General features: G+C 40.7%; 1 protein-coding gene across 11 annotated transcripts in view; it reads right to left on the bottom strand.

The window, feature by feature from the left end:
• auts2a (activator of transcription and developmental regulator AUTS2 a) overlaps positions 1-19,073 on the bottom strand; it is a 356,846-nt gene that overhangs the window by 3,583 nt on the left and 334,190 nt on the right. For 3 of the 11 annotated variants that reach the window (XM_058086250.1, XM_058086248.1, XM_058086258.1), the window contains 12 exons: positions 11,531-12,086; positions 9,323-9,621; positions 8,246-8,490; positions 5,735-5,779; positions 4,903-4,998; positions 4,749-4,820; positions 4,565-4,594; positions 3,477-3,548; positions 3,225-3,366; positions 1,308-1,388; positions 1,152-1,235; positions 787-1,039 (listed from right to left, as the gene is read on the bottom strand). In XM_058086250.1, coding sequence (XP_057942233.1) covers positions 787-1,039; positions 1,152-1,235; positions 1,308-1,388; positions 3,225-3,366; positions 3,477-3,548; positions 4,565-4,594; positions 4,749-4,820; positions 4,903-4,998; positions 5,735-5,779; positions 8,246-8,490; positions 9,323-9,621; positions 11,531-12,086 — 1,975 coding nt within the window. The remainder of the gene's footprint in view (positions 1-786; positions 1,040-1,151; positions 1,236-1,307; positions 1,389-3,224; positions 3,367-3,476; positions 3,549-4,564; positions 4,595-4,748; positions 4,821-4,902; positions 4,999-5,734; positions 5,780-8,245; positions 8,491-9,322; positions 9,622-11,530; positions 12,087-19,073) is intronic. The other 8 variants (XM_058086259.1, XM_058086252.1, XM_058086253.1 and 5 more) reach the window with 8 other exon arrangements.

Here is a 19,073-nt window from a genome sequence, read left to right as displayed (position 1 = left end):
TGACAAAATGAGTCTCACTACAATGGTTGAATTTCATTTGAACATGCATCAGATTACAATTGAATGCATCACATAATCAGTTCACAGTTCCACATGTCCAAAAGGAGTAGGTAGAAGCAAAGCTTATTAAATCCTACCCCTCCATCTGGTACTTTTACAATCAGTAACTGTTACATTTGTTCACTTCCTGCTTTCCATAATATAGTTTAAGTATTTAAAAAAAAAAATTTATTTATTTTATTTTTTATATATTTTTATTATATATTTTTTAATGTATATGTTTTATTTTATTTTAATTGTTTTTATTATTTTTTTAAATAATGTACCTCGTACCGAAGTACTCATTCATATTGTCCAAATACAAATACAGTGGTGCCTTGGTTAACACCATTAATCCGTTCCAGAACGTACGACTTCAACCAAAACGGACTCTAACCAAAGCAAATCTTACCATACAAAAAATTTAAATCCAATTAATCCGTTCCAGACACCCAAAAACGACGCTCTTAAACTGTAAAATTCTGAGCATTTTCCTTTGTGTGGTCTGTGTGTGTTACGTTGTGTATCTCTCTACAACTTTGATATAAACAAACATGTTGTCTTGTTCTAAGAGTGGAACCAGCAGCCCACTTGTATGATTATGGCACCATAAACAAACAAGCAGGCAAACATAAGCCAAGGCAAAATTTTTGCAAAAATTTTGGATGTTAACCAAAAAAACGTGCTAACCAGGACGGATGTTAACCAAGGCACTGTAATATGATATGAATAAATAACATAACAAACCTGTCTTTGTCATCTTTACTGCCCACGGAGTCCCGTTTATCAGAATCTCTGTCCCTCTCGTGCGAGCTGACTGAGGCGCTCCTCTCAGAGTCCCCAGGTTTCAGCCAAGGCGGGGGTGTAGGGAATGAGGGTGGGGTTCGGTGCAGGCGGTTCCAGGGCTCCTGGTGGTTACTGTTGGTACTGCTGCCAAAGTGCTGCTGTGAGTTGGGGCCATCTTTATGGCCAAAGACGGAATTGACCGCTGTTAGGGATTCAACACACGGAAAAGCACAGCGGGACACAAGTTAAATGCGTATCTCAACCAGCTGTGAAGTGAAGTTACTTTGAGGATGTTAATAGCACCAAGGAGCATCCATGAAACTCACTTAGTGATGGATTTCCAAGCCCTCCGAACGCCGAAGAACTGAGGGACCCCAGTCCCCCAAAGGAAGGCGACCTATTGAAGGGTTCTGAAAGGAGATAAAAGATGTCAGTTTAACTGTGATGCTGATATTCCACATCATGACAGAAGGCGTCCTTACCTAAGTGAGACCCTGGTGTGAGAAAGTTTCCAGGGTGGTGGGGCGGATGGCCAAAGGGACCAGCGGATGGGTGCGTTGGACCTGGAAAGACAAAGATAGTAACTTTTACTGACTTTTGTTTTTACAATGAATGCATGCATACACATGCAGTAGGCGCCAGTGATACGCGTTCAAGGTGATGTAGTATCAGCATTTGGGACCCAGTACAATTTGATGTAGTATCAGCATTTGGGACCCATTACAAGGTGATGTAGTATCAGCATTTTGGACCCAATACAAGGTGATGTAGTATCAGCATTTGGGACCCAGTACAATTTGATGTAGTATCAGCATTTGGGACCCAATACAAGGTGATGTAGTATCAGCATTTTGGACCCAATACAAGGTGATGTAGTATCAGCATTCTGGACCCAAGGACCCAATAAAAGGTGATGTAGTATCAGCATTTGGGACCCAATACAAGGCGATGTAGTATCAGCATTCTGGACCCAAGGACCCAATAAAAGGTGATGTAGTATCAGCATTTGGGACCCAAAACAAGGTGATGTAGTATCAGCATTCTGGACCCAAGGACCCAATAAAAAGTGATGGAGTATCAGTATTTGGGACCCAATACAAGGTGATGTAGTATCAGCATTCTGGACCCAAGGACCCAATAAAAGGTGATGTAGTATCAGCATTTGGGACCCAAAACAAGGTGATGTAGTATCAGCATTCTGGACCCAAGGACCCAATAAAAAGTGATGGAGTATCAGTATTTGGGACCCAATACAAGGTGATGTAGTATCAGCATTCTGGACCCAAGGACCCAATAAAAGGTGATGTAGCATCAGCATTCGGGACCCAATACAAGGTGATGTAGTATCAGCATTCAGGACCCAATAAAAGGTGATGTAGTATCAGCATTCTGGACCCGATACAAGGTGACGTAGTATCAGCATTCTGGACCCAATACAAGGTTATGTAGTATCAGCATTCTGGACCCAATACAAGGTGATGTAGTATCAGCATTCTGGACCCAATACAAGGCGATGTAGTATCAGCATTGATGTAGTATCAGCATTAAAACTAAAATCTCTTACCATGCTGTTAACTACTCCCTTCAGAGAGCAGCACAAACTGGGTCTAACAAGGACAGAAAAACGACGCACTTACACGTCTATTTTTCTGAAAGGGACCATTCTATCAGATGTTGCAAATGCAAATGCATGCTGTGCGGGTATTATGTTTTTTTGTGAAGATATTATGATATATTATGATATTATGATATATTATAATCCTGAGCAACCAATCCCAACAACGTGTTTACACGTTTTTTTTGTGCAAGAGGCAAACAGAGGTGATGATGCAACTCTCCACTAATGCATTAACACTTCAGAGCATTTTTAAGCAATAAAAACGGCCTCAAGGGGGCAGAAGTCCATCGGACAAATCACACATGACAGGAAGAAGGAAGTGACAGAGCAAAGAGGAGTGTAGTGTGCAGAAGGTTACGCATTGTAGGGAAATTTTAACACACACAGACACATAGTTCGGTTCCAAATCTGAAAATTGTAAAATTTAAAAAGTCTAATCTTTCTTTTGGTAGGTTCTATGTTTCGGTAGCCATTGAAAAATCAGTCAAAATGGTCTAAAATGGCTGGGATTGACTGAGTTGAGCAGACTCTGTACAGTGCCATTGTATAATAAAGTTTTCAAACCCCCCAAAAAAGGAGGGTGAGATACCGCGTACCACGCAACATCGTGTGTCTATTACATCAGTGCTGCTTTTCGCTAAATGATTTAGCATGTGTAATGTTTCCCACAGACCAATAAACAACATGCTACAATTTGGTTTATTACCAAGGTTTTCCTATTATTAGCTGTCATTAAACTCTTACAGCGGCTTTTCTAACCAGAGCTCTAACACATTCTTACCCGCAGCAGAGAACAGCGTGGCAGGCCGTGCCAAGTCGCTTGGGTGATGGATGGCACCAAAGAGACTCGGGCCGGGAGGTCGGCTCAGGAACTCGGGCTTGAGGCCAAAGTCTAACTTGTGAGGGTCGACCTGCATCTGCTGCTGGAAGACATCAAAACCAACAGAGAGAAACACATGTATAACCCCCTTAAGTTTATATTACAAAGATAATAATGCTCGGTTTATAGGATTCGGATTTCTAGAGTCCTCACCTTGACCTTTTGTTGGTGGTGGTATATCTGCCAAGCGATGTGGACATGCATCGCGCACCACTTCCCTGGTTTCTGCAACATAAAACAGAAACAATAACACATAAGTTCACCATAACCCCCTCAATCATCCGTCAGTCCTTGGAAATCCAAGGAAATATAGCTGGGATAGGTGCACATTCTGGAAGATCTAGAAAGCTTTCTGTGCGGGTTATTGTATGTAGCTGCTCTATCGAAGTCCATAACTCAATACAAAGACCAAAAATGAGCAAAATGGGTCCCTTTAAAATGGATGGATGGATAATTTGTACAAATAATTTAAATATGTAAATATTAAATATTTAAAATTATTATTAAATATTATTATCATTAACTATTATAAAATATTTAATATTTAAATATTTTAAATTTTAAATAATAAATAATAATACAATAGTACAATGCCGCTTCATGACCTGCATTACTGCAGGCTCCTGTATAATAATAAATAATAATTAATAATGTGCAAAATAAATAGATGACATCAAATTTTAACAATGTACAGCGTAAACAGTAATTTGTACAAATAATTAAAATATTAAAGTATTAAATATTTTAAATTATGATTAAATATTTAATATTTAAATATTTTAAAATGTAAATAATAAATGATAATATAATAATACAATGCCTCTTCATGACCTGCATGCCTGCAGACCTGCAGGCTTCCGTATAATAATAAATAATAATTAATAATGTGGAGAATAAATAGATGACATCAAATATGAACAATGTACAGCGTAAACAGTAATTTGTACAAATAATGTAAATATTAAATATTTTAAATTATTATTATTAAATATTTAATATTTAAATATTTTAAAATTTAAATAATAATACAATAATACAATGCCTCTTCATGACCTGCATGCCGTTTTGGGGATGTGCAGTGTTTCAGAGGCTAAATTAATCTCCCCGCTAGGTCCTCTTGAATAAATGACTTCCCGAATAAAGACACTATGTACTCAATTAGCAAAATCCTCAAAGGCCTCATGAAGGCCATGTGTGGAGTGATGGAAGAGTGTGTAATGCATGAAAAAACGATCACTCACCCTGAGAATGGGTCGGAATGGGTCCGTTAGCTACATAGGAGAAGCAGAGAAGGGGAAAAAATAAAGTTTTTGCTGTGAAAAAAAATGCAAAAGCTTATCCAGGCTTATCTAACATTAGATACACCTGTATCCTCGCATCAGTACCGATCTATTTGATACAAGTCTTGTATTGCGTCTTACTTACCCTTGGGTCCTTCTGTAGGAAAGTATGTGGGACAGCGCCAGGTCGAGTGGACACATCTAGCGGATTAGAGGTCTACAACGGGAAAAGATTTACAACTTTACAACTTCTATTTCCACAAAGCTCTCATGGGAGAATGTGGATTTGTGTGAGCTACCTTGGGTTGGAATGCACCCTGCAGTGAGCTGAAGGGTCCAGTCGGGGGGATGACAGGCGGGAGGCCGGACATGGCCGGCGGGTACGAATGAAAGAGCTGAAGATGATGAACAAATGGAAAGAAGTCGTCTATTAGAGTACATAATTCTCACAGTGAAACTTAACTCCAGCTTGTTTTTTAATATAAAAACTCGGCTCATGAGGATGATGAAACACAGGGGCCTCAAACACGCGGCCACTACTTTGAGGCCCCCGCCTTGATATGAAAATTTAATGTTAGTGCGGCCCGCGCAAGTTTGATATGGATGCTGTATGGTATCATGTACCCAGAAAAAAACATTACGTTTGATTAATGTTCATGTTAAAGGTTAAATAACTGTTAATAGTTATCCTCCCTATCCGTGTGGAAGTGGTAAGTTTTTGGCTATTTAAGTTTAAGGAAATAACTTGAAGGCTACCGTTTAGGTGGCTAGCTCTCTAGTCTGCGAGTTAGCATGTGTCTCAAGACCCTGCAGTTGCGCAATATGTTGTAAATAAAGAGTATAAATGTGACTATAGTCGTGTTTTGTCATGTCTACAGGGCTCTAATAATGCTTTGTTCATTTTAATCTGAAAAAAATAATTTGTCTACCCACCAACTATATGTGGTTTCTTAAGTTTTTATTATTTGCCGTTTTATTATTATTATTATAATATTTATTTATTACTGATTGATTGATTTTCTTTATTCTTGATTTGTAAATGTAATAAATAAATGCATGGAGAACAGTACTACAATACCCAGTCAAACGGACTACAAAAGACACAATGGCAAAGCAAAGTGGGAAACTCACGCTGTGTCTGTAGAAGGGGTCGACTTTAGTTGGGTATTTGTCAAACTGCAATGAAACACATTTAACGACAACAGTTAGAGACAACAAAATCAACATATAAACCGCAATCGTTTGTTACATTGACACTGTCAGTCTAACTCACAGTGTCATCTTACAAACAACATTAAACTCATCACCCTGATAAATATACAAACATGTACCAAAACAACTATAAAACAATTTTTTTTTTCAAGTTTTCCCATAATGCATTTCGTTTGAGAAAAGCATATAATTGGAGGATAAGCAGCATAGAAAATAGGTGGATGACACTGCAATGCTGCCTCTGTCCACCAGAGGGAGCCAAAGTAGTCCAGAGCTTTTATGTATTGGTACATGTTTGTATATTTCTGAGGTATACCTTTGACTACTGTTATATATAATTATATTATAATTATATATATAAAATAAATCTATTATATTATAATATATATATATGTATATATATACATATATCGCAGGTTTACCTTTGACTATTGTTATATAATTATAATTATATATATAAAATTATTAAAATTATAAATATATTATATATTATAATATACCTTTAACTACTGTTATATAATTATATTATATATATACAATTATTAAAATTATAAATATATTATATTATAATTATATATATATACACACATAAAGGTATACCTTTGACTACTGTTATATATAATTATAATTATATTATAATTATAAATATATTATATTATAATTATAAATATATATAATAATAAAAAATCTTGTTTTAATTATTTTTTCCGTTTTATTTTATTACTGTTGTTTTTAAATTAAATTATTTTTTTTATAATATTGCAGAAAAACGAGAAAAGTGAAAATCAGTGAAAGTCAAAATGAAACTGTATTAAAACAGGATGAACTGACCACTTCTCTCGAGACCACCTTTCATGATCATGTGAGGACCTTGTAAAACAGGCTCCCCTTTGATCCACTTTTACTGGTGAAGCACAGACTCAGGGTGAACAGTTCCCCACTCCAGACTAAACCCAGCAGCTATTAAGAGTCTTTTATGGCCTCATTGGCTGTCAGAGGCCAAGTCTGGCTTCCTCTGAAGTATCACCGGAGCCAAGAAAGCCTCTCAGGGCCAAACTGCATGAGCGTGCATGGATGTGTGCTTTCTAGCTTTAGGTCTAGCCCGCACACTGCCTGTGGTCTCACCAGCAGTAATGCGAGGCTTATGCCAGTAATGAAAATACCCCGACGGGGAGCAAATGATGTCATTACAATCAGATTGAATTATGTGTATTATGTTCTAACACTTGGCTGCAGACATGCTTTAAGCAAGTTATTGCCATATTTAGAAAATAACTGAGAGGGACTAGACCAGAAACAACACAAGAACGGCTTTCTGGGTGAATAAAGGCATCATTGTGGTGTGGACAGGCACAGAAACCCACAAGTCTGCACCACGTGCCACTTACATGCGTGTCAGACTGAGTCAAAATCTTCCCTCTCACAGACACAGTGGGAAAACACTTTCAGTGCCATGCCCACCCACTCCTCCACATGTGCAAAGCAGATTAGTTACAACAGGGGTGTCCAAATCACGGACCGGGGGCCATTTGTGGACAACAGCTGTTTTTTTTTTTTATTGGCCTGCGGCACGTTGTAACAATATAACGGTAAAAACAGAAAAGTCATTTTACAAGAATAAAGTCAAAATATTGACTAAAAAAGTTATACTTGAACAAGAAATTATTTTGAGGTTATTTTAGCAGCATAAAGTTGAAATATTAAAGAAAAAAGGTTATTTTTTTCAAGTCGGAATATTATGAGTAACAAACAAAAACAACAAAGTTGTCATTTTTGCACAGTTAGGTTGCGCAGAGTTATAATGTTACAAGAATAAAGTCAAAATATTACGGGAATAAAGTCGGAATTGTGAGAGGAAAAAATTACAAGAAAGATTACAAGTTGAGAAAAAAGTCAAACCCAAGTAAAAATCCAAAATTTTACATAAAGTCATATTATTATGTGAGGAAAAATTATGTCATGTTAGTAGCACAGAGGAGAAATACTAAACAAAAAATATGTTTTTTAATAGTCGCAATATTATGAGAAACAAACAATATAAAGTTCTAATTTTTGGACAATTAGGTTAGGGAAAAAGTTGGAATATGAAGAGGATAAAGTCTATAATCCTATGAAAAGAAAAATTCCCAAGATTATTTAATATTATTAAATATAAAATAAAAATAAAATAAAATAAAAAAAAAAATAAAAAAAAATAAAAAAAAATAAAAATAAAAAAATAGCATGAATGTAATGTGAAAAAAGAGCAAATTGCATATTTACATCGGTTTGCAAACTAGGAATGTGGCCCTTCCATCCTGTCATTTTTAAGTACGTGGCCCCCGGTGGAAAATGTTTGGACACCCCCAAATAACAAGAAAACCCCCCCCCCTCCACATCCCCATTCCCCCCCTCCAAACCCAAACACGATTGCATTCTACTTATCCTCACATTTCTGGCAGGGGTACGCACCATGGACGGTGCTGGGGTGGGCATAATGGCATGGGGGAATGGCGTGAAGGTGTGCTGGTGCGTGTGCTGGTGGGTGTGTTGGTGCTGATGCTGATGCTGATGCTGGTGCTGATGCTGGTGGAACTCTGTGCGCAGGTAAGGCGGGGGGCCCAGCGAGGCGCCGCGGTCGGCACTCTGGGAGGCCAAGAAACGGGTGTTGAGCTCCTGACGCAGAAGGTCTTGCTCTGCAGAAGAGAACAGTGAAGGGAAGGTAAATATTATATGTTGTATATATGTATATTATAGTTCAAATCTGCTGCTGTGAGCCATCAAAAAGCACCCGTAGATGGTTCTGTCTTGCTTGTGACATAAAAAAAAACACAAAAAAGCAACAGAAGAAACATTCTACATTCTACACATTTGACCATGTTTTTTTTTATTCTGCCTGTGGAGAAAATATCAAAAATGTATGCGTAGCCAAAGTCCAACTTGACATATTATGCCTCGCTATTATGCTTTCATTCCGCTGAATTGAATTGGAAGTGGAATTTTTCATCAATATTTCATTATCTTTTGAACAAAACCAAGCTTGGGTATTTTTTTTTATTGACCAAACGGATTTTTTTTTGCACTTTCATTGAAAATGGTGAAGAAGTCTCAGCAAGCTACTGAAGCTGCGCTCCACTTGTTTTTCGTATTGACCCTGACATTTAGCTTACCAGCACTGCATGGAAATGTTTTTGTACTGCCGTTCGACTTCACAGGAATGTAAGGTCACTCAAATGGAGCATGGGTGATAGAGTGTGAACTTGAAGTATCCACACATTACAGAAAAAAGAGCAGCACACGGGCAACGACATCCAGGGCATCAGAGCGTTCAAAATTCAGGATAGTCAAAAAATACAAATAAATTCATTAATTATTTTGGAGTTTGCTAGGCCTGTTATTAATTTAAAAAATGATTTTTTCGTCAAATTTTACATATTCTTAAAATAATTAAACATTTTCAAGCATAAAAGTGCATGTGCATCCTCAACCACAGCACTAGGGGGCAATGTGGGGCAATGTGATTTTTACCCGAGTAGGCACTCCCAGCAGCAGGATGTCCCGGTACCGGCAGGGTGGTAGACGTCAGCGGTGGTGGTGGAGGCAAAGCCGCTGGAGGAGCGAACATATTGGGGTGATGAAGGTGCGGCGAGGACTGCAGTGCAGGGGGGAAGCTATGCGGGGTGCCGTGGTTAGCCACCAGGGGCAGGGGGAAGGTGGATGCTGCTGCACCTGGCACGGGAGGAGGCGGGTGGTGGGGAGGAGGGTGTGAGGAAGGAGCAGGAGGAGGCCCTTGGGGCTTGGTCCCAGGGGTACTGCTCCTGCTGCTGCTGCAAAAAAAATATAAGAGGAGAGGTGGTGAGAGGAGGAAGGTGTGATGGTCTCCATCTGCTGTGTTTTTACACTTTTGTAAACGAATTGCGCAATCAATCGAAACCATTACATTTACATCATTGGAATGGTTGCTCGATCGCACCTTAGAACCATCGAAGCAAGGCATGCTCCAAGTCAGGTAGTCAGCATACGCATTGGAAAAAGAATATGAGGTAGTTTTATTCTGCAAGCAAACAATGTTGCATTGTTTGTGTGTGTTTGTGTGTGTGTGTTTGTGCTCCCTGGGGAAGCCATCGAGCCTGCGTCTCCAAAGCCCCATCCACTAAGCCTAAAAGCTCATTTGTGATGCTGGCACTTGGTTGCAGGTGCTGGCTGCCATTCTTCACAGCAAGCAGCCAAGAGACCCTGTTGGTGCACTGGCAGACGAGCAGGGCGTACACGGGGTGGCATGGGCACGAGTCGAGGTCTGACATGCTGGGTGGGATGGGACTAAGTGGTTTCCCTTTCCAAAGGAGCATTGCTTTATGTATGGGACTCAACCCAGACAATTCTGTCAATGTTTTATAAGCCAAGATGTTGTGTAACTGTACATTTCCCAAATACAATAGTCTAGATTAATTCCATTATTAATTAGATTAATAGTCTAGATTATGTCAGTCAAGATAAAATATAAGACGCACGTCTAAACATCTATTTGTCCAACACACATCTCTAAACCAGGCGGCACGGCGGACTAGTGGTTAGCGCACAGACCTCACAGCTAGGAGACCAGGGTTCAATTCCACAATTCCAGTTTGCATGCGTGGGTTTTCTCCGGTTTCCTCCCACATTCCAAAAAACATGCTAGGTTAATTGGCGACTCCAAATTGTCCATAGGTATAAATGTGAGTGTGAATGGTTGTTTGTCTATATGTGTCCTGTGATTGGCTGGCCACCAGTCCAGGGTGTACCCCGCCTCTTGTTCGAAAGACAGCTGGGATAGGCTCCAGCACCCCCACCCCCGTGACCGTTGTGAGGATAAGCGGTAGAAAATGAATGAATGAATTACTGTTTTGCGGTTGAATACGGCAACAAAATATATTAATATTAATAGTCCAAAAATTATGATACCATATCATGATATAGTAAAGGAAATATTGCACAATCATCGTTCACTCCGTGAAGTTGTGGAATTGCCGTTTGTGACACTTAATTTTCTTGCAGGCCATTCATACTGTCTGTCAAACATTTGCAGCATTTCTTGAAATGAATTCTTTATGTTTAGACTATTAGCCACTGGTTAATTGGCGACTCCAAATTGTCCATAGGTATGAATGTGAGTGTGAATGGTTGTTTGTCTATATGTGCCCTGTGATTGGCTGGCCACCAGTTCAGGGTGTACCCCGCCTCTCGTCCAAAGACAGCTGGGATAGGCTCCAGCACCCACCACGACCCTCGTGAGGAAAAAGCGGTAGAAAATGAATGAATGAATGAACATCTCTAAACCATGTCATGAGCAATGAGACGTGGCATTCAAAGACATCACGTAATTGTAGGTAAATGCACTTGTTTTCTGTGTAGGTTGCAGCATACTTAAATATAGTGAGTGATAAGAAATTCCACTTCATTTTCCTGTTTATTCCCACACATGCATTATAAAGCTGTTTTTGTGATGTCCGGACTGTCCCTGAATGTGTCTTGCACTCTGGGTTGAATGCGGGCATTTTATTCAGCTGTCCAATGTGCTACTTGGGTAAAGGTTCTCTGTGATGGAGATTTACATAATGGTCGGGCATGATGTATAATTTCAGCTCAAGTGATTTTCAAGTGATTATGCAGGTTTTTAGCACATGTGAGAGGACCCGGGTTATAAGAACCATTTTAAAACAAACAAAAATGGAGATAAGCTTACATAATTCTGCTTACCTGTGGCCGTTGAGGTTGAGGCCGTTGTAGGCAGAAAGAGGCCTGGGGTGACAGCGTGAAGGGGGTCGGTGTGGCCCCGTTTGGCTGGGGTGAGGCTGGTTGTTCAGGGGTGACGGCGGGTGTCGGTGGATGTTGGGTGTATGTTGAGGTCGCGGTTGGGATAGCAGTTCCGGCAGGTGCTGGGGCTGGGGAGGGGGCGCCGGTGAGGGCTCTTGGCCCTGGACGAGAGGCACGGCTGCAGGTGTGTGAGGCTTGGGCGCAGCCTCTGAACGTGGAAGTGGGTGACCGGGATTTGGAGCCTGGGTCGGGCAATTTATCCGAGTCCGCTGTGATGGCGGTGACCTTGGGAGGAAAGGTCGGTGCTGTGGCTGGGGTGGGGGCAGGGATTGCGGGGGCACGAGTCGACGGGGGGCGGTGGATAACGGCGGTTGAGAGTCCCTGCAGCTCTCCTGGCTCCTCTCCTGACTGCGCTCTAGGCCTGACACCTTGAGGAGGCCTGGGCCGTCAGGCTCCGGGCTGCCATTGGTGGAGAGCGCATTGATGCCAAAAGCTGGAACTGTGGAAACAAAAAAAAATGGTAGCCTTTTAATAAAAACACAGAAGGTACCATGCAATGGAAATTATGGTGGCCAACCAGAAGGTCTTCTGGATTCTACCACTTTAACACAGAAAAACTACAACAACTTTACAATGTAAGAGGTCAAATCCAGATCGCTAAAATGACCTGCCGGGGGTATTGGTCTGCAGGGACCTTCAGGGACCTCCTCAGACATCTGCAGTCTATATTGCTCCACAGGCTCATGGGGGATGACGGTGCATACATAAGCAGTAATTAGCTCTCTCTGGGCCACAGGGGGTTTTTAGTGGCAGAACCAAGGGGGCTCCTCTTGCCCCCATAGCGCAACCTGTTAAAAGCCTTTTTAGCTGACAAAGAGGCGCAGTAACCCGGTTTGTTCTGAGCTGAGGGTGTGGCCTCCTTGCTGACACGCCGCTCCCCTCCAGGCCACTGCCGTCTCCACTGGGAGCAAGCTGTTCGAACACAATGCTTCCATAACCTCGTCCCATTAGCATCAAAATGCAAAGTATTAGCCGCCCCGGGCGTATGCGGCATTGTAGTATTGTGGCGGTGAGAGCACGATTCCTATAAGGGTTTTTGACACGTGCTGTGTGCGGGAGGTTTATGGGACATCTGCTGCAAGACAAAAAAGGCGCACCAACAGGTTGAAGATGTTTTGTCATGGTTTCGACTCACTTTATGATTATTTTCTAAGTCCATTAATCTGAAGAATGATGTTCCGATTCATGTTCCGGGTTAGTTGGGCCATAAACCAGGGGTGTTTAAACGTTTCTACCAAGATGGTAAGGTTTCATTTATTTTGAACATGCATACAGACGGCATTGTAGAGAAGGAATGGTAATGGTAATAGTTTTATTTCATTTGAACATGCATCAGATTACAATTGAATGCATCACATAATCAGTTCACAGTTCCACATGTCCAAAAGGAGTAGGAAGAAGCAAAGCTTATTAAATCCTACCCCTCCATCTGGTACTTTTACAATCAGTAACTGTTACATTTGTTCACTTCCTGCTTTCATAATATAGTTTAAGTATTTTTTAAAACTTTTTTTTTATTTTATTTATATATTATATTTTTTAATTATATTTTTAATTATATTTTTATATATATTTTATTATATTTTTATATATTTTTTATTATATATTTTTTAATTAATATATTTTATTTATATAAGTGTTTCAAATTTTGTTCTTCCCTGAGATCATATTTCTGCTCTTTTGACTTTACTCTTTACTCTGAATTATTGCTGATTTTTCTATTTTATTTTTACCTTTTTTTAGTTTTATTGTTCAATTCCGGGCTGTACTTTAAACAGCCCTGCCCTAGAAGACAGAAATCAGTGTGTCAAAATACCAAAATAGATGTCAATTAATTGCATAATCCATTACTCATCATTCACAATTGCTGCAGCTCTGACTCATTTCATAATAAATAAAAAGGGCAGCGGGCTACAGGAGGACCTCATCTGCATCCATAAACAGAGTCTCCAAATCCAACTCCCACATCCTTGTCAATCTCCTCCACTTCAAAATGCTACAGCTGTTTCCAAGCAGCCATCTCTGGCAAACAACATACATAGACGGTAAATTCCCAATTCTCAAGTCTCTCGCTTTTGCACCTCCAAACCCCCTTGAGGTCCACCGCTTGTTTTGAGAATGCACAAACACACTCATTTAAAGAAGGTGTCTCTTTCGGCCATAATGAAGACTCCAGGGCCAGGCGGAGCGGGAGCGAAAAAAGAAGAAGTGGTAGCTTCCCTTCCCACAAGGGTTCATTTGTTGGTCTTCTTTATCCCTGGAAACAAATAAGCTCAATTCCCGTTTGGGTCTCTCAGAATGTAAAGCCATGGTGTTTGTCAACATTTCAGCAGCATTGCATTTTCATCTATCACACGGTTTGGTGGAGCGTTAGAAGGGGGGGGGGGGGGGGGGGGAACTCGGCCTGTACGAGAAGCTGAAGTTGGATTAAAGAGGTGGAGGAGGCTTTGTGAGGTTCGCTAGAGTAGACAAGTGGGATTGTGAAAAGGGGTTAAGGGAGTTAGCTCAGTATCCAATTGTGAGCCACGTCATACTATTCAAACTGCGTTAAGCCTTCTTTCCACAGAGCAGTTCAGTCCAATTCTCCATGGTGCCGTTCGGGAAGCCTTGATTAGACTAGCGTTTCTACAGCAACAACTGCAGGAGGGACGCGAGTTTTGTCAAGGAAGTGTGACATCACCAGACGCCGGCGAGATAGTGCGCAATTCAAGGAATCCACACAAGTATCATGCATTTATAATTGCACATTACTTACAGACACATTAGGTGTAAATGAGTATACGTTATGTAACAAAATGCATTAAAAAATGCATTATGTAACAAAATTGTCCGGTATGATCTGTATAATTTTTAATTATTTTAAAGTGAAACTAAATAAAACTAAAATCATGCTGTAACAGCAGAAAGGACACGCACCAGCAAATACAAATAGACGGTGTGGACATTGAAAGGGTGAACGAAAATACATTTCTGGGGATCACAATAGATGAAAATATGAGCTGGAAACCTCATATTACAAATATACAACATAAGGTGGCCAGAAATATTTCAATATTGAACAAAGCAAAATTTCGTTCTCAATCAGAAATCACTCCACACTCTTTATTGCTCTCTGGTTCTACCATATCTTACTTATTGTGTAGAAATATGGGCTAATAACTAAATAAATGCAATCTGCACTCGCTAAATGTACTGCAAAAAAGGCCAGTAAGGATAATTCATAATGCCGCCTACAGAGAACATACTAACTCCTTATATCTAAAATCACAAATACTTAAACTTTCTGATATAAATTAATTTTCAAACAGCTAAAATAATACATAAGGCTAAAAATAACCAATCACCTAAAAATGTCATCCAATACTTCTCTACAAGAGAGGAGAAATATGATCTCAGGGAATAAGTACATTTGAAACACTTCTATGCTAGGACTACGTTAAAAAGCCATAGCATTTCAGTATGTGGAATCAAACTATGGAATGGATTGAGTAAGGAAATCAAACAATGCACAACGATGAGCCAATTCAAGAAACAATACAAGCAGTTGATGTTTGCTAAATGCAAGCATGAAGAGTCAAGGATTGAACCAGTCATGATGTGCTATATAATATATATATATATATATATATATATATATATATATATATATATATATATATATATATATATATATATATATATATATATATATATATCACTATATTAACACTTACTATGGTAATCTGTATTATGGAAAGCAGGAAGTGAACAAATGTAACAGTTACTGATTGTAAAAGTACCAGATGGAGGGGTAGGATTTAATAAGCTTTGCTTCTTCCTACTCCTTTTGGACATGTGGAACTGTGAACTGATTATGTGATGCATTCAATTGTAATCTGATGCATGTTCAAATGAAATAAAACCATTACCATTACCAATTTGATTGAGCCCTTATCAGAAATAAATTAGGCAAAGGAAATACCCATTGAAATAATCTTTGCACTTCATGTGACCGAAGCAAAAGGAGACAGTTCAATATGGTGTTGGCTCACTGATGTGGAAGATGAGGGGGTGGGGGGGTTAACGCAGCCTCTCACATTTCATTGCCCTCACTTGATACAGCCTGGTCTGTATAAATGATTGACAAACAAGCGATCATGTTTTAAAGACATGACTGGAAGGCCCAGCAGCTGTCCTATTGAAAAATACATTAGCAACTTGAGCCAAAACCACTTTATCTCTTTATGTCTATATTTCATGTGACAGTGGTCGGACATGACAACCTACACCCGGGCCCTGCAGACATCTTGACAAATTGAGGCTCCCAAGACCAGTGCATCTGTGGCCTCCGTCTGTTGCCGTCAGTGTTTCGCATTCATTTTTATCTCAAAATACACGATGTTACCAAAGACCTTCCAATCGTGACGCTACTTTACCGGGTTTGCATCACATACACATGCATAATATGATAAATATGATATAATATGATATATAATGCTGCTCTGTGTTCAATTGGGACTGCAAACATTTGAATGTACATTGATGAGCACATTGTCAAGCCATTAAACCTGCACACACCTGCAGAAAAAAACAAATAAAGGGGTCCGGGGTCTACCCTGCCTCTTGTCCAAAGTCAGCTGGGATAGGCTCCAGCAAAACCTAGCGACCCTAATGAGGATAAGCTCTGTAGAAAAAGGATGGATGGGTGGTGTTTTGGATTTAAAAAAAAAATTCATTGATTGATTCATTGATGACAAACAACCATTCACACTCACATTCATACCTATGGACAATTTGGAGTTGCCAATTAACCTAGTATGTTTTTGGAATGTGAAATGTGTCCAAGTGTTTTTGGGTGAGAGGAGCCTGTCTTTGGGTGAGAGGCGGGGTACACCCTGGACTGGTGGCCAGCCAATCACAGGGCACATATAGACAAACAACCATTCACACTCACATTCATACCTATGGACGATTTGGAGTCGCCAATTAACCTAGCATGTTTTTGGGATGTGGGAGGAAACCGGAGTACCCGGAGAAAACCCACACATCCACGGGGAGAACATGTAAACTCCACACAGAGATGGCCGAGGGTGGAATTGAAACCTGGTCTCCTAGCAGTGAGGTCTGCGCGCTAACCACTCGACCGCCGTCATTTTCTACCGCTTATCCTCACAAGGGTCGCAGAGGGGCTGGAGCCTATCCCAGCTGTCTTCGGGCGAGAGGCGGGGTACACCCTGGACTGGTAGCCAGCCAATCACAGGGCACATATAGACAAACAACCATTCACACTCACTCGCTAATTAACCTAGCATGTTTTTGGAATGTGGGAGGAAACCGGAGTACCCGGAGAAAACCCATGCATGCACGGGGAGAACATGCAAACTCCACATAAAGATGGCCGAGGGTCTCCTAGCTGTCAGGCCTGCGTGCTAACCACTCGACTACCGTGCAACTCATGCGTCTTTCATGCTCAGTGTGGGTAAACACCAGTGCATCATCCTTTGCATGTCCTTTTAAAACAAAAAAATTAAAAATCCAGTAAATTAAAAATACAGATGCATAAGTAGGCCTTATTCTAGAACCTTTGCATGGATACTGCATTTATTTGTGTTAAGTCAAAACATTCACACAGAGAAGTCTGCCAGCTGAGTGGAATACCCAGGAGTCCATATTAGCAGATGACAGCTGAGCTCAGCTCCCACGTTGCTGTGATTTGACGTTGTTTTGAGACCCCTGATGTTATAATACCCTCTCTGGTGCCTGAAGTGGGGAAGGTCGCACAGTGATGTCTCACAAATCCACACGTCAGCTGAGGGATTCATTTCCTCCGATGTCGACCCACTGCGTGGCTTTTAAGAGCCTTTGCATGTCAAGTTTGGAAGTGATTCATTATTATGGTGCCTGTCATGCTAAAAGCTACAAAAGTTGACAATGTTGTGGCTAAATGGTGCACTCACGTTCGCCGATATCAGCTTCCAGAGGAAGCTGAACCCCTGTGTCAGTAACCTTATCTGCGGAAGCTTTCTCCTTGATCTCATAGCCGAAGCCCACAGGGAATCTCCAGGACTATTAGCCCCCTTATCCCTTCCTTCTTATCTGGGAAGACTTTAACAGCATTAGCGCTGCTAAGAGCAACACAATGTACTGTATATTACTCTCTCGCTTCTCCACGATGTTGTTGCATTGCATTCACGATGCAAAGGCATACCAGACCCAGGATGGGGTTGGGAGCCATGCAGTCCGGCAATGACGGACACTCCAAAAACTTGCCGTGATGTCAGCAGGTCTTTAAAGCTCGAGGTGGGAGGCGTGTTGGATTACACAGTTCGGACATGCTGCTATGTGGAGGGTCTTTGATGAAAGATGCTTTATTAGTCCTAGAATCCCAGGAGTAGAGTAGAAGGGAAGCTAATCCGGGAAAAAATATTTGGGTGATAGTGGGGGGTAAAATCGAGAAAACCAACTCTTCTGGCTAGCGTCCTCGTCTTTCAGCGAGAGTATCACTGTGACACAAACAGCTGCTATAACAAATTAGCAATGAATTCCATCCATGATTCACTCTCTAGGATCTCGGGTGAGATGGAGCCTGTCCCGGGTGGATTTGGGAAAGAGGCGGGGTACACCCTGCACTGGTTGCCAATCAATCAATGACCAAAAAAATCCCTGTAAACACAGGTAGAACACACAAACGCCACGCAAAAGTGTTTCAGCGGTGGGACGCTAATCGACGTGCTAATCAACTCCATCAAGCAAGACGCTATATTTTGATCCTCATTCTTTCGTTTAATAGTTAACCTCACATAATGACTGACTTCCTTGGGTTGCAAAAAGGTGGAAAAAAATTTTGGTATCTATTTCTATAAAAAAGTGTCCAACATTGAGAATTCCAGAAAGATAGGACTGCGGATTCAATGAAACGGTGGATATTCTGAGCTCTTCTTACAGCGTTAAGGCTGGACAGAAGTAGTTGCTAAATAGTCCGATCACATGTAATGTGGTAGGGACGACATCTACACTCTTAATGAAGCCGTTTACCGCAGTGACAACACTCTAGCTCTCGTTACAGTAGCTCACATTTCCAAATCCTAACATTAGCCACCTTTTAAAAATACCACAGTATTGGGATATAACTGTTGGTCATACACAGAGGGACGATCGACGTATAATCACGTTTAGGTCACAGTGATGGGCGTTTGTGTAAAGACATAATGGACATATGTGGACACAAAGTTTCAGATAATGAGGTTTGGGTATTTGGAAGTGAGGTCGGAAAAAATTCAGGATGGCTCAGTTTCAGAGGCGTGGTAAAACTACCCCTTTGTGATGTCACAGAGGGGCGGACTTCCTTATATGGTTCATAGTTAGGAAGCACTTAGGAAGTGGGCATGCCAGAGGCGGGCTATGGGGGGAATAAATTCATTCATTCATTCATTTTCTACCGCTTTTT

The sequence above is a fragment of the Doryrhamphus excisus genome, chromosome 11 (assembly GCF_030265055.1).
Source record: "Doryrhamphus excisus isolate RoL2022-K1 chromosome 11, RoL_Dexc_1.0, whole genome shotgun sequence".
Taxonomy (NCBI): Eukaryota; Metazoa; Chordata; class Actinopteri; order Syngnathiformes; family Syngnathidae; genus Doryrhamphus; species Doryrhamphus excisus.
This window is presented reverse-complemented; position numbering and strand designations above follow the sequence as displayed.